At 46.5% G+C, this 15,411-nt stretch overlaps 1 protein-coding gene across 3 annotated transcripts; it reads right to left on the bottom strand.

Annotated features, from left to right (window-relative positions):
* Positions 1 to 46: 46 nt before the first annotated feature.
* On the bottom strand, positions 47 to 14,114 carry UMOD (uromodulin). Of its 3 annotated transcripts, none has more exons than XM_053554801.1 (11): positions 14,008 to 14,114; positions 12,413 to 12,606; positions 10,480 to 11,268; positions 10,270 to 10,377; positions 8,894 to 9,102; positions 7,811 to 7,959; positions 5,726 to 5,971; positions 2,944 to 3,106; positions 2,304 to 2,385; positions 1,505 to 1,546; positions 47 to 390 (listed from the first exon to the last, which is right to left on the bottom strand). In XM_053554801.1, the coding sequence occupies exons 2-11, from the start codon at positions 12,501 to 12,503 to the stop codon at positions 329 to 331; spliced, it is 1,941 nt and encodes a 646-aa protein (XP_053410776.1). In that variant the 5' UTR covers positions 12,504 to 12,606; positions 14,008 to 14,114; the 3' UTR covers positions 47 to 328. The 3 variants fall into 3 exon arrangements, with proteins under 3 accessions (XP_053410776.1, XP_053410775.1, XP_053410777.1); XM_053554800.1 differs by lacking the exon at positions 14,008 to 14,114 and adding an exon at positions 12,775 to 12,904; XM_053554802.1 differs by lacking the exon at positions 14,008 to 14,114 and adding an exon at positions 12,775 to 12,904 and having other exon boundaries at positions 10,480 to 11,253.
* Positions 14,115 to 15,411: the final 1,297 nt, after the last annotated feature.

The raw sequence follows: 15,411 nt of genomic DNA, 5'->3' as shown, positions 1-15,411 counted from the left end.
AGGTGCTCAGTAAATATTTGTTGAATGAATGAATGAATTCAAAGACTAAGCTTTTAAAATCATTATTTTGTCTCATTCTTTAAGGAAACAGGGACCTCATGTACAGACACATCATGAGTCCCACTTTAAGAGAAGACAACATTTGAAGACATAGGCTGTTTTTTTTTTTTCTTTTCTTTTTTACAATGAGGATTAAAAGAGAGAAAATAAGAACAGGTTGACTGAAGCGTGAGCTCCCTTTCCTGTGGCTGGAGCACTGGTCTATAACACCCCGCTGGCCAGCAGGAAGTGAGCTAAAGCCCCAGAGTGCAGAGTTTCTTGCTGTTTATCACTGAACTGGCAGTGTCAAGGTGGCCCACAGAATTAGAGGCAGCCAGATTTTCAGGAGCTCTGAAAAGAAAACAATTATAGGACCGTTGGTAGCAGTGATGAACTTTTGTGCAAATTAACATGAGATGCCTCCACTGGACTGACCAATTAGAAAAGGACACCCTTTCTGGCTAGTCCATTAGAAAAAGGAAGCCTCCTTCTTATCTGCCCTATAAAAGGGGCCCACTCTTAGTGAAATAATGGAAAAGGTACCCTCCCAGGTAGACCAGTTTGAAAAAAGGCAGTTCTTCCTCTGGTATTAGACTTGATATCCCCTCAATAGGGCACTTTTGTGCAGTGTCCAACCTATTTGACCATCCTCAGAGACCCTGAGGTATATTCCCAGAGGACAAGCGTCTTAGGAATGCCCTGACTCTCCAGCTCAGAGCTCAGCACTCCTGGGCCAAACTAGCTCAGATCAAATGCCTGAGATCAGTATAATGACTCCCTCCAGGTGCCAGTAGCAAAGAAGGGCATCTGGTGCCAGAATTTGCTTTTCACCTAAATTTTCAGATGATTCAGTAGCCATGAAAATCAAGGATCAATTAAGGACCACAAAAATATCCTTAGTCTTTGGTCACATTGTAGTCAGAAGAGCAAAGAAGCAGAGAAGCAGGGTTTCTTGTTTGTCTGTAGTGTTCACCCCAGCCCTATGCAAGGTTCTTGGCAACAGTAGCATTTAACAAATATTAAGACACCTGTTGAATGAATCCTGAACCAGGTGTTAGAGGTAAGCCATGGAGCATCAGTAAGTTCCCAAGATGCAGATCTGTAGCATGTGCTTTGGGTACAAGCCTGTAGTAAATGTGTGCACGTCTGCACGTGCAAATATGCACATGTGAAACTGCAGCTGTCTATGCATCTGGGTGCACAAACATGTCTGGACGTCTATGTTCTTGGGTACCTTCCTGGGCACACCTGTGTCTCTGCACACATATACATGATTATAAGATAGCACAGGGTATGTGTGCATATATGTACATCCCCAGGCCCAGGCATTTCCATAGATAGGGTCACCTCTCCAGAGCTCATGTCAAGCAGGCCAGGACCTCCAGCACACCTGGGGGCCCACAGAATAGAAGCACCCAAGGAGGGTTCTGGGACAAGTCCCTTTGCAGAGAATGCCTGAACTCACCCACGCTGCAGGAAGGAGCCCTTGAGACGGCAGCCAGGACACCTTTGGAGGGAAAATGGAATCCGTGGAAAGAGAAAGCATGAGGCTGGGCAAGAAGCCTGAGAAGCCCCTTCCATCTGCTCTTCTCCTTGCAGCCACAGTAATCTCTTCAAAATCCAGATCTGATCATTTCATTCGCCTGCCTTGTGGCTTTCAGGAGAATACAAGGCCCCCATGTGATCTGGCCCAGCCTGCCTCAGCTCATCTCATGTGGCTCTCCTCCTCCTTCCAGCCTACTGGTCCTTCTCTCAGCTCTAATAACAGGCTGGGCTCCCTCTGACCACGGGTCCTTTGTCCAAGCTGGGATTCCCTCTCCCTCCTCTCTTCCCTGACCCCTCTTATTCACTGTCCTCTCAGTTTCCAAATCTCAGCCACATTCTTCCCCTCTTGTAAGAACTTGGTGCTTCTTATATATTTTCTTCTTTGCACTTAGGACAACTGCTTATAAACCTCTAAGTGGAATTATTTAATAATGTCTCCCCCACAGATCTATATTCTCCATGTGAGCAGGCCTATGTCTGTTTTTGCTCATCCCGTGGCCCCTTAGCACATGATAGCATATTTGTGCAATGAGTAGATGAATGAACGCCTGAAACTGGTAAAAGGAGGCACCTTACATTCCTGTTTGGCCTAAAGGAACCACTTGCTCTCAGTTCTTCAGATCCCAGTAAGATTCCCAAGGTGCCAGGCTCTGTCACCCTCCTCCTCTCCAGAGATCATTCCCAGCTGGAAAAATCAAGGAGGGAGTGGCTCTCTTTACCTTTCCGTGTGATGGGACCCAAGTTCAGAACACGGGATTGGTCTATGATGACCCCACTTCGGAATCTGGTCCTGGAGCAGGTCTGCAGGGAGAGGGTGATAGGAAAAAACCTTCCATGAGGGAGCCGGATTGTGACCCTGCTGTGTGGAGGGGGCTGAGCAACTCATAGGAGCATCGTCCTGCTGCAGGTTGGAGTTGTTAGAAGATTCTACATGTGGCCTCATGTCCCAGCTCTACCACTCGCAAGACAGTATGATCTCAGGCTGGGCGCTCAAGTTCTCTGAGTCCCTCTCCCAGAGTAGCGATATCTCCCTTTCAGAGTTGCTGTGAAGCATTAAAAAGTTAACACACACAAAGGGGACATAGTGCTTAAAAATGGCAGCTCCTGTTATCAGAACACAAGCTCGCAGGTAAGCCAGACCTTTGCCAGCCTGCCCTAATCCCCTGACCCCCTGAATCCCCAGCAGCTGAGCTTTCCTCTCTGGCCACGCCCACCTCTCCTTACTGCCCATTCAATCCCCAACAGCTGAAATGTTGATTTCTTTTCTTTTTTTTTTTATTTTGATTTCTTTTCTTTCAGACCTTAGGGCCAAAGCTCTCTGGTTGTGGGAGATGGGCTGAGGGAGGGGAGGTGACTCACAGGCTTGCACTTTTCGCTCACAGTGTCACAGAGATACACTTCACAGTGCAGGTAGACCAGGTCGTAGTTGCCAGTAAACCGGAACATCTGGACGGAAAATCGGCTCTGCGGGGACTCCCCGTTCTCCACCACTTGGATAGTTGAGTCCTCAGTTTGTGGACAGCTGGGAGGATTACATCATATAATGTGGCTGGCTACGCAAAGACTGCAGCCAGACTTCCTGGGTTCAAATATTGCCGCACACCCTATTAACTGTGTGACCTTGGGCATCTTACTTAATCTCTCTGTGCCTCAACTTCACCCATCTGTACACAAGGGATAATAATTGTAGCCCACATCATAAGACAGTTGTGAGGACTAAATTGATGAATTTTTCAAAAGTGCTTAGAACAGTATGTGGCACGATGTAGGTGCTGTGTATACTTGATGCTAAAGCAAAAATGTTACCACCACTGAGTTCAACCCACCCAAAGTCAGCAGTTTCTGATTTCCTAGAAAATGGTGTTCCAGAACCATCAGCTACTCTGTGTTATCTATGCATCTGGTGTAATTGTAGCAATGGAAACCTCTGTGTACGAGGGCCACTGACCTATTTGGAGTGTGCACAATTGCACCAGCACACTTACAAAGAGAAATTCAAAATAGTACATGCAGGGACCCACAGGTGTGCTGGGCTGGGCCAGGATACAGGGGCATTTGGGGAGCCAAACTTGGCACCCTCTCTTCTGTTGTACACTATTTGCTCAAAGTTGATTTGGAAGAGAGGCTGAAAGCTGACTATGAGAACTGAGAAAGGAGCTTTCATTCTCAGCTCTGTGGGAAAATTTATATCTAACCCTAAAAGTACAATCCCCAGTTGGCAAGATAAAAGCCTTGCAGTTAAGTGGACCCACCACCTGAAAGGCAGACAGCATGGCCTGTGGTGTCCCACACACTCAATCCAAGCCGGGCATCCAACGGTCCCCTCAATCTGTCTCCTTGTCTTTTCATATCTTGCAATGTTTTGGCATGTCTCCTAGACTGGTAGTTTCAACTCAACTCCCACACACACCCATATGGAAACACACAGATACACCCCACATTGCTTCCTGCTTCTTTTTCAAAACTTTCCAAGTTTCCACAATGTGTCTGCTCTACTTTTATACTCAGGAAAACCAAGCTTGAAAGTCCCAGAGCAATAGGTACTATTTACCCCTATTCATGTCTGAGAAAATGAATATCCAGAAAAACAAGCTGACCTGTGTCTCAGTACTAAGAAATGGCAAAGTCAAGATTGGGACCCAAATCTCTGCAATGTCTGAATACCAATGTTTCCCAAATTTTAGTTCTTTTATTCCTTGTCATGATACCACCTTTATAAATGTTTTCCTGTGTATCTCAACATGTGTATTAATATTTACTTCCTATTTTTCTTTAAATCCACTTGCATTTTTTACTGAAATACACTGATTTTTTAGGAGAATCTTTAGATCATGACCACAAGAGGCAAACTGCAAAAGGTTATACAATAACTCTGCCTTTCTGTTTATTGCAAAGGGAGATTCCAAGTAATAGAGAGGTTAATAGAGTACCACTCAACTGGGAAGTTCCGCTTGATGGAACCAGGCAGATTCTACGAGAACTAAAATGAGAAGGGACTACGGTTTCTCAGGGATGCTATCTCTGACCACCCTCTTAGAATGCAAATGCCTCTCTTCTCCCCACCTCCCCACCCCCAGCCCTTTCCTTTAGCCTCTTTATCATTAACCTACTACAAACTTAGGACAGAGGCTTTGGTCTCTTCTGTTCACTGTGGTATTCACAAAGCCTGGCAGAGTATCTGTCCAACTTGTGAATGAAAACGTGAACTACTTTCTTGTGGTGAGATTCACAGTCATCAAATCCTCTTGAAGAAAAAGCAGAGCACCTGAGTTCTCTCAGTTTCAATTGGCCCTTGGCTAACAGAGTTCATGCTTCACCCCTCCAAGCCAGGGGCCAGGCTGCTTACTTGCCTGGGTGTGCTTTTCAATGAGGTTTCTTACTGTTTTCTAAGTCATAGACCACCCCTGCCTACGCCCTCTCTGAAAGCTGATTCCTCCCACTTCAAAAATAATGGGTTTTAGGCTGAGGACAGTGGTTCACGCCTGTAATCCTAGCACTCTGGGAGGCCGAGGTAGGAGGATTGTTTGAGATCAGTAATTTGAGACCAGCCTAAGCAAAGCAAGACCTCATCTCTACTAAAAAAAAGAGAGAGAATAATTAGCCAGGTGTCATGGTGGGTGCCTGTAGTCCCAGCTACTTGGGAGGCTAAGGCAAGAGGATCACGTGAGTTCAAGAGTTTGAGGTTGCTGTGAGCTAGGTTAGCCTCATGGCACTGTAGCCTGAAGTAACAGAGTAGGACTCTGTCTCAAATAATAATAATAATAATATTAATATAATAATAATGTTTTTAAGTGCATAAAATAAAATATTTAAAAGATTACAAAGGAAACCAATTAAACTGAAGCACAGTTCTCAAAAATTAAAATGTTTGATGTGCAAGTATGCATTATATCTTTGCAAATGCATTAAATAACAAGGTCCAGTGAAAATTCTAGCACAATAGTAGCTAAAAAATATGAGCACAAATGCTTTCACATGTCCTGCTAATTTCTCTGTGGTTTGTTGCCTATATTCACAATGGATGGGAATGTCATGTTCCAGCCAGAGAGGAATGAAAATAAAGATGCAATTTCCCCATCCAAGTCCAATGACTTCCCCCCTGCATTTTACTCACGGGCCCCCATGTAGGCACCCTGCTTACCTGTCCTGGATGATAAAGTACTTCAGGGGGTCTGTGGCATTGCTACTGGGTGTGGCATAGCAGTTGGTCATGAGCAGTGCAAATCTCGACAGGTCACCCCCATCCAGGATGGTGCCCACGTAGAGAAAGGCCTCTGTGGACAGTGTCACGGAGGAGCCTTGGTAGGGCTGTGTGTAGGCGGGGCTCTGGAACAGCGCCATCCGCACAGTGAACATGCCCGTCCCGCCCATGCTGATGTTCAGGACACTGCAGGAAGCACAGGGCGGTAAGAGGACCAGGCTGAGAACATCCGCAGATGGGCCACTCTTTCTGGTCTGCATTCTTGGGGAGTCCCTTGCCGTTATTTACATTTTCATCCAACAGTAGGACTGAAACCCACCAACCATTGCTTTCCAAACTGCAAAGAGCACCCATAGGTATCAAAATGCAGGTTCTGATGAGTAGGTTTGGGGTGGGGCTCGGGTTCTGTGTTTCTGACAAGCTCCTGGATAATAATGATTCTGCTGATGGCTGGGTTACATCCTGATAACATGTTCAGGCCCTCACTTTGTGGTTCTTTCTGCAGGTACCCCTGGAGTCTTCAAAATAGAACAAATTCTGGAGGGAATCACCTAGATTCCTTCTTTGGTCTCAGTCCAGAACAGGCTTAAAGGGATGAGATATTACAAGTCCCACAGAGCTGAGTCCTGGCTCCATTTGAGGTATTGACGCCCACCTCAGGAGATGGAGTTTTACAAATGGGTTATTTTTTAACCACATTGAGAAGTCTACACGCTGATGTAGACTTCACTGGACAATCCTAAAAAGGACATTGTAAGACTCATGCCAAGTGAAATAAAATACCTAAGAAAACACTCAGCAATGTGGAAGCCCATTTTACAGGTCAGAACCAGGTTATCAGTTTGGACTGCGGTGTCTTTTCCAACTCAAAACGGAAAGAGAGAGATTTGAACATACACATGTTGCTCCCTAGAACCTCCCAGGCCTACGAGTGCTCCAGGGAACTGCTTGGTCAGGTGATACTCCAGCCAAAGGCCTGCAGCCTCTTTTCTCTAAGTCAGCCATGCATCCTCACCAGGGCCTGGTGCTCTTCCCTGAGTTTGGCTGCCCCAGAGGTTTTTGCCTGTTATTCAAGATTCAAAGAGAAGGTCATGGTGGGGTAGATGCTCTGGGCCTGATATTTGAACCCTAAATCCACCACTTAAGAGACTATAACTTTGGGCAAGTTATTCAAATGTCTAAGCCTCAATTTACACATCAGTATAATAGAAATAATAACGATAATGCCTACCATCTCCCAGGACTTCCATAATATTTCATCAACCTGTTCCATATAGAGTATTTGAGGCAATGTCTGCTGTAGTGTAAGTACTCAATAAATGCTTATTCTTACTACAACTATTAGCTTTTCCAGCATCAGCATTATTGGCCTGTGATTCATTCTATTTAAAGATTTTTAATTTTATTTAGCAACAGTATCCCTTTTTATAAAAATAATAAAACCTCAGGTGACACCCACCAATACAGGTGGAACTTTTCTGGTTCATCCTGTAGGCATTCTGCCAAGGAACCTCTCTCCAACACCAAGACACTTCCAAAGAGCACAATGTGCAAAGCCCTCTTTAATCAAATCCCTTCAATTTATCGAGAAGGAAGGAAAGCGAGGTCCAAAAATGGAATATAACTTTCTCATAGTCCCCACAACAAGGCTGGACTCACACCCCTCCTTTTTTCTGGTCCAATCATCCTGCCCCTCTGAAAAGCTGAAGTCCCTAATATTTGATTCACTTCTGCAGAGCACTGTTATACTCTAAGAAAGGCAGTAAAGTATTGCTAAATCCATTTCACAGATGAGACTATTAACACCCAGGGAGGAACTACCAAATTCCTCAAGCTGCCTGGTGTGTGGTTTGGAATCTGGACTCTGGGGTTCCTAGTTGGGCTCTTCCCAGGGGCAACTCTGGCTCACAGACTCCACTCCTAGTTCCCCATGGGTAGCAGTTGACAGGGAAACTGAAGGCCCCATGGTTAACAGGTTGAGGGGTGAACCTGACCAGGAGCTGTGGGGACCCTCTTTGGCCGCACCTGACCATGGGCTGCAGGGAGGTCATCAAGCTGACTTTCATGTCCAGAGGGTAGGAGCAGGCAAAGTTGATTTTGATGTTGCGGTCACGGATGATGATCTCATCTGCCAGGTAGAGGGTGTTGCTGTAGGTGGCGTGGGTCTCATTCCTCTGTGTGGGTGGGGGTAGAAGAAAGGGGTATGAGGATCTGAGGAGTGCTTCAAAGCCAAAGCCATTTGTCTCTGGCCACCTGCGAGCTGCCCTCCTAGTCTCTGTGATAAAAAGTTACATGTACATGTGGCATGTGCCAGGCCCTGAGCTGAATGCCCCTCCTGTCTCATTGCATTGGTCTCTTCAATGACCCTAAGAGGCAGGCTGCCACCTCCCTGCTTCCTGGATAAGGAGATGGAGGTTCACAGTAACTGAGTTACTGAGTGATTGCCCACAGTAAGTGGGATCTGACAAGCCAGGGCTCTTTCTATGACTCTACATTTCCTAAAAAATATATCCAAGTGGTCACTAATGGAATTCAAATGCCATCCTAGACAGATGATAATTAATCAATGTATTTCTTCTTTTCTTATGTTTTCTTTCCATTTTCCTTTCTGGGGATGAGAGAGGTAGAAAAAACAATGTGGTACTACTCAACATTTCCCTCTGGGTTCCCGTAGGACATCTGTCTAGGTGAGGACCTGGTTCTCAGACAGTCAGCGATACAGACCCTGCGTCCCAGGATTACTGGAGACAGATATGCTTCTGAACCCAATGCTCCTATGTGGTACCTACTAGCTGGGACAACCACAGCCCTACTTTCCCATCTGTGAAATGGGCAACTATCATTTATCAATTGCCCTCTTTTCTCTGAGGCTAACATTTATCGAGAGCTTATTCTGTGTTGCTGTTCCACCCATTTTCAACATTAACACACTCAATCTCCTCAACATCTTTATGAAGTAGGTACTATTATTTCTTCACTTCACAGTTGGGGAAACTGAGATACAGCCAGGCTAAATAACTCACCCAAGCTCATACATCTAGCAAGTGACAGAGTTGAGGCTTCAACCAAGCAGTGCTTTGACTCTGTCCCCCACTGGCCAGGACATACCGTCATCACTGTCCCACAGGGGCCAGCCCGGGCTGGGGTCACCACAGACACCCAGTCCCGGTTGCCTCTCTCGTTGAAGCCTGCACACTGGTTGTCACGCAGGTACAGGAAGATCTTCTTGAAGCCTAGACTCTTCAGCTGGCACTTGCTCAGGGACACCTTTATATCATTGGCCTCACACTCCAGCCTGCGCTCCAGGAGGGAGATATCTGAAAAGGCCAGGGAGAGCAGGATTAGAGGTCTGTGTCTGCAGTTCAGAGGCCCATCATGTCCCCAGATGTCAGAACAAGCTGGCTAGGGTGGCCTTGGGCTGAACACGGTCCCCTCCCAGGGTGATGGTGACACAAGACCAGATCCCTAACATCACCGTGTGTACCCAGCAGTTAACCATCCAGCCTCATGTTCCCCCAAGGGGGCCTGAATACAAAATGTAGGAGGCCTGGCATCTGTCACTGTCCCAGCATTAAATAACATTGAATATCAGTTAAAAAAAAGAAAAGTTAACTGCAATTTCTGTCCATCCTTCCTACATCAAGGAGACTTGAAGCTTGCTGCTAATGTCTGCTGATGTCTTTAATGCCTTGCTGATCTCCCTCTTAAACAGAGAGCAGCCTTTAAGCTGAGAGTTTGAGGCAGGCAACAACATCCAGCTAGATACTTTTTACTATTTTTAAAAAATCGAAGTTATCATTTTCTATTTTTAGCATTTATTGTTAAAAATGGCTTATTGAAGTATTACACACCTGCTGGAATTTAATATTTTCTTTTAATTGTATTTACTTTTACAGTTAATCTTCTAAAGTAGGTGTTACTTGCCACAGGCACAGTAGTGACCATCACCCTCTTAAATTTATGCAAAAGAAGAATGGATTCAGTCAATTTGAAGAAAAACAAGTTAATACAAATCCCAGCATAGGTAATAGTTGGATAGAGCAAATTTGTAAAATTCGTACATGACTAAAATCCTGACTGAAGTCTGGAAAATCCTGGCCATCTTGGGTAATGTACATGAGAAACCTGAGGCTCCAGGAGGGCCAATTCTTTGCTTAGTATCCTCAGCTGGCCAGTGGACTGGCCGCCAGGCCTGTGTTCTGGTGCTGCAAGAATATGACCCACTTAGCTTTTGGTTACCAGGTGGCAGCAATCTGTGTGCCCACTGCGGTGTGGAGGACTCAGAAAGAAGGCTGGGCATAAGGAGGTCCCCAAAGCTTTGGAGCCAACTTATTGAGACAGCCCCAGAGAACCTCTTGTTGGTTTTAAAGGGTATTAGTGGACCGTCCCTTTTTGCTAATATTGGATCATACCCACAGGGCCGTTTCCTTCCCCCAGGTGCTGACAAGTTGCTCAACAGTTGGCCTCATCCCCAGTGGCCTCACCGGTGATGTTGAAGTCTTGTTTGCACTGGCAGTGCCATCTGCCGTTATCTGCTCTGCAGTCCTCGTCTATACTGCACTCTTCACAGGTGCCCTCCACGGAGCTGGGGTCTGCGGGGTCACAGGGACAGAGAGACAATCAACAAGGATACCCCAGTCTTCGGTGCTGCCTGTCTGGGGCTGAGACCAGGCTGCAGGGAGGCGCCCCCTCACCTGTGCAGTACGCCAGATGACACTCGGGGGGCGCTGTCAGGTTGTAGACGTAGTAGCCGTCACAGGCCTTCACCTGGACCGGCGCGTCCCACAGGCAGCAGTGGCCGTTCCAGTGAGCACAGGCCGTGCGGCTCACGATGCCCTGGTCGCTGGACGGGTGCGTGCCGTTGAGCCACATGGGTGCGGCAGTGTTGCAGCGCAGGACCGGCACGCAGGTCTCCGCCAGGCGCACGCCGCCCTGGCCCACGAAGCGGTACCAGCCGCTGAGGGCCGTGTCACAGACGTAGCCGGCCCCGTAATCGGAGCTGCGCCAATACTCGTTCAGGGTGCGGTGCGTCTGGCACGGATCAGCGCACACCAGCGCCTCACCCTCGGGAACGCAGTCCAGGTCCGGCCCGCAGGAGCCCGGGGAGCATTCACAGTGCCATCCGTCTCCCCGGTAGCCCGCGGGGCACACGCAAGAGTAGCTGCCCTCCGAGTTGACACAGGTGGCCAGGACGTGGCAGTGACTCAGCTCGGGCTCCGCGCACTCATCCACGTCGGTGCAGCCCAGCCCCGGCGCCAGGCGGAAGCCGGGCAGGCAGGCGCAAGTGTAGGAACCGGGCGTGTTCATGCAGCTACTGTTGGCTGAGCAGTTGTGTGCCCCTGGTGTGGCGCACTCATCCAGATCCTCGCACTCAAGGCCGTCACCGGTGAAGCCCTCCTGGCAGAAGCACGTGGTGACAGCCCCATTCTCCACGCAGGTGGCATTGCTGTGACATTCAACGCACTGTCCTGCGGACAGAAGAGCTGAGCCTCAGAGTATGGGCAGCTGGACCAGGGATTCCACCCAGGCCCCGAGGGAACCCCTGTCCTTTAAGATGTATTTTCTAGCCGACTCCCACCAAATTAAGTAAGCAAACAGACTTCCCCGAGGATGTCTAAACTTCCACCATTCATTCTTCTGTGTTAAGCACTGCCTTCCAGCTTTAAAAATATGTTTTCCCACACCCAGAAGAATAATACACGGAGTTCCTGATGTTTTGGTGGGATTTGTGGTGACCTTGCCACTCCTTCCCTGCCTTTGCACATTTTATGCCTTCCAGTTAAATCCCCTTCCTGGCCTACTGAAACTTACTCAAGACCCAGTTCAACGTTTCCCCCTCTGTGAAGACTTCCCAGCCGCACCTGGCAGGGAAGTCGTACTTTTGTTCCTTCCTGACAAAAATAATGTTTTAAAAAATCAACTGTTGCTTATTAAGCCCTTCTTATATGCCAGGCAAGAGGAGACACACTCCTCATTCGGTATCTTGTTGAACTATTAGCCATGGACTCGTAAGGTCAGTTGTTTTTTTTATTCATATATTAAAGATGGGGAAACAGAGGTTCAGAATGATGAAGCCAGTTGCTCCATTGGTAAGCTACAGAGCCAGGATGAAAACTCAGATGGCAGAACCCCAGAGGGTGTGCTTTTAACCGTGAGAGCATAATAGTATCTGATATACCCCCAAAGTACTCCAGGGAGAAGCTGAAAGTGGGGTGAAGGCAGTGCCGCCAAGGGAATGACCTCTTTAGGTTGAAAGGGAAGGTATATAGAACCACCTGGGAGTGTTCAGATCTCGTGTGTGATTGTGTTTCTGCCCTTCCGATAACGTGCCTACCTGCCTTGCCCTTTAACTCTCGACGTGGGATCCAAAGACCATGGCACCAATATCACCTGGGAGTTTGTTAGAAATTCAGAGTCTCAGGCCCTACCTGAGACCTAGTGGAGCAGACTCTGCATTTTAGCAAAAATTTCAGGTGATTCCTATGCACATCCAAGTCTAAGAAATAGACTTAGAATAAAGACCATGAATATCCTAGGTGTGATAGGATAGGGACTAAGACTGCTTCTGCGAAGGGCAGGATTGCTCCTTGCACACACACACACACGCACACACACACACATGCTTACCTGCTTTTGATGTGTCAGTGGCTGCAGCTATGCTGAACCCAGAGGTCACCATCACCATCAGCATCCAGGCCAGAGAGAATGACCATCCCATTCTTTCTGCTCTTCACAGCTACTCTGGTCTTAGGAGAACCTGCCCTAAGGCAAGGACAGGTTGGTTCCTTGAGTTTTCTTTTCTGTCTCTTAGGCCTGAAGTCCTGTGAACAGAGATAAATGGGACAAAGGCATGATCTCCCTGTTGGGAGGGGTGTTGTGGTTGTATTCTGCGTAGCTACAGAAGGTGCTGTTTATATGGACTATAAAAATCGTGCGATGCTGCAGCCCTGGCTTTGGTGGGAGTTTCCCCGCTGTAGCCCCAGCCTTACCTTCACCTACAGCCCAGCCTTGGCTCCCCAAGTCTCAGCACGTTGCAGGTTTGGAGAACTGAGTCTCTCATTTGGAGCAGGAAGTAGCACAGTAGGGTAGTGTTCTGGACTCACCACCTTATTGGAGTACCTTTGAATTTTAAGAACCAATTCCTGATTCTCTGCCTGGAAGCTATCACTGTGCCCAGATCTACTTATCCATTCAACACTTATTTTAAAAACTACTAGGTGCCCAGATACAGAGCTAGATCTCAAAAAGAACAATGAACAGGACAAAATCTGCACCTTCATGCAACTCACATATTGTAAAGAAGCAACTTGAGACAAGCAACGTGAGAGGCAATAAACCTTCACAATGCATTTTAATGTTTCTAGAGTGGGCACACGTTATTTCATCCGTTTATTGTAGCAAAATAGGATAGCATGGTGGTTAAGTGTGTGGAAACTGGAGCCTGAAGCTGCAATTCCAGACCCTGCCTTATGAATCACTAACATGTGATTTGGGGCAAGGTATTTCAATTTGCTGAGACTCAGTTTTCTCATCTGTGAAATGGGATCATTGATTACACAAATTGAGTATCTACAATGAGTATCTGATGAGGCTCAGTTCAAAGATGTTCCCGTGCTCAAAGAACTTGTGTTCTAGAGCAATGTTTTCCTGACCTGTGACAATGATATATCAGAAGAAAAAGCATTTTATGTCATGATCCAGTACAATATTATAAAATAATTCTTTCCTTACAAGTGTGAACTGCTTTCTGATATATTCTATTTAATTGAAAGGAAATTCTGGATATAACCCACAAAAAGAATGACTTCGTGATTTTAGTTGTGACTTAATAGTTTGAAAAATACTATTGATGAATAATAATTGACTTCATATTGTCACTGGGATTAAGCAAATGGTATGTGTAAAGCAGGGCCCTGCCCATAGTCGATGCTCTTGTTCATTGCTGTATCTCCAGTGCCTGGTACGTGATAGAAGCATAACTCATATTCATGGAAGGAATGGAAGAGTAGTGGTCATTGTTACTAGGAAAACATAAGCTCAAAAAGAGGAAGACTGACTTGCCAAAGATCATGAAGCCAACTTCAGCAGAATAGTGACTCAAATCCAGGTCTCACCCCAGTGTCCAAACTCTTAATTTTCTCCCCCACCTCATAACAGAATAGAAAGCAGCAGAAAATGAGGAAGAAGTGGGGCTCGGAGGAGGCAGCTACTGATAGGCTTACCTGAAGCCAGGCAGGTAGAACTACTCTGTTCACAGGCGTGTGCCTTATGTTTGTGTATATATATACACACACATATACATTTGCCCCAGGCTGACAATTTCTCCTCCAATTATTGTCTGGTTCTGTTTCTTGAGATTGTTTTTTGGGGGGTGGAATATTTTGGGGGGTGGATTGTTTTTTGGGGGGTGGAATATTCCCTTTTAGCATAGTATTTGCCTTTTCCAATCTGTGAAGTTGTTGTTCTTTTTCCTAATGGTTAGGGATCCCAAGTACTCGACATTAAAGGTCACACCTGTGCCTGGAAATACAAGGACTCTGTTTTGCACCTATGGCAGCAAGAGATTCCTTAGTTAGAAATTAACTGGGAAAGAAATGCCAAGGTGCTGGGCTTTCTCTTGATCACCGACAAGGGCAGGGTGAACCCAAGGAGCCGGGCAGAAGCCAGGATCTGCAACCAGAGTGCAGGAGGACACAGGGGATTTTCATTGTCCCTGCTGGGATGTGCACTTGTTCTGAAGAGGCGACCTTTCTGAAACACCCCTTCACGGGATCAGCCACTTCCCTTGGGGTGCAGACATGAGCAAGGGAAGGGCTGAGAACTGCTGGAGGTCAGAGCCAGAAGATAATTTAGACATCATCCGACCTGAATCCTGGATCTGCCATTTATTGTTTGCCAGTGGGCTCATTTCTTAACCTTCCTGAGGTCATTTTCCTCAGCTACAAAATGAAAATACCTGTCCTCAAGAGTTGTAATACGTTTTATGGGGGGGGGGAAGCAGAAAGAGGGATGGAGGGAGGAGGGTGGGGCCTTAGTGTGTGTCGCACTTTATGGAGGCAAGACATGATTGCAAGAGGGACTTTACCTAACAATTGCAATCAGTGTAACTGGCTTATTGTACCCTCAATGAATCCCCAACAATAAAAAAAAAAAAAAAATTGGAAAAAAAAAAAAGAGTTGTAATACGTTTAAAGGAGATGATGCAAGGAAAGTCACATAGTAATGATAGTATCTGTGGGAATCCTACAGATGCTGCTTTGTTCATGTACAGTTGCAGAGGTCGAAAAAGGACAGAGTCTGAGTTAAAACCTGTGTGTCCTGACCCAGTTCCACATAGGTGGCAATCCAAAAATCAATATAAGAGCAAACACTATCATGTTGAGAAAAATCAAATGTGTGTGAACTTGAGCTGAGCAGGAAATATAACTACGATCTTGCATTGACTTTTCAGGACTTTTCTCGTTCTGTCGCATTCAGTAGTAGGGGGCCCGTCGGCACTGGTGCAGTCATCTCCTTGGGATAATTTCATAGAATCGGAATTTCTGGGTCAAAGAATTCCCAAACACTACCCCAGAGCAATTTTTTGAAATTATTTTATAATTTTACCAACACTATTCACCAGTCCC

This window comes from Nycticebus coucang, chromosome 12, assembly GCF_027406575.1.
Source record: "Nycticebus coucang isolate mNycCou1 chromosome 12, mNycCou1.pri, whole genome shotgun sequence".
Classification (NCBI taxonomy): Eukaryota; Metazoa; Chordata; class Mammalia; order Primates; family Lorisidae; genus Nycticebus; species Nycticebus coucang.
Note: the sequence above shows the minus strand (reverse complement) of the source record. Positions and strands in the feature narration are given on the sequence as shown.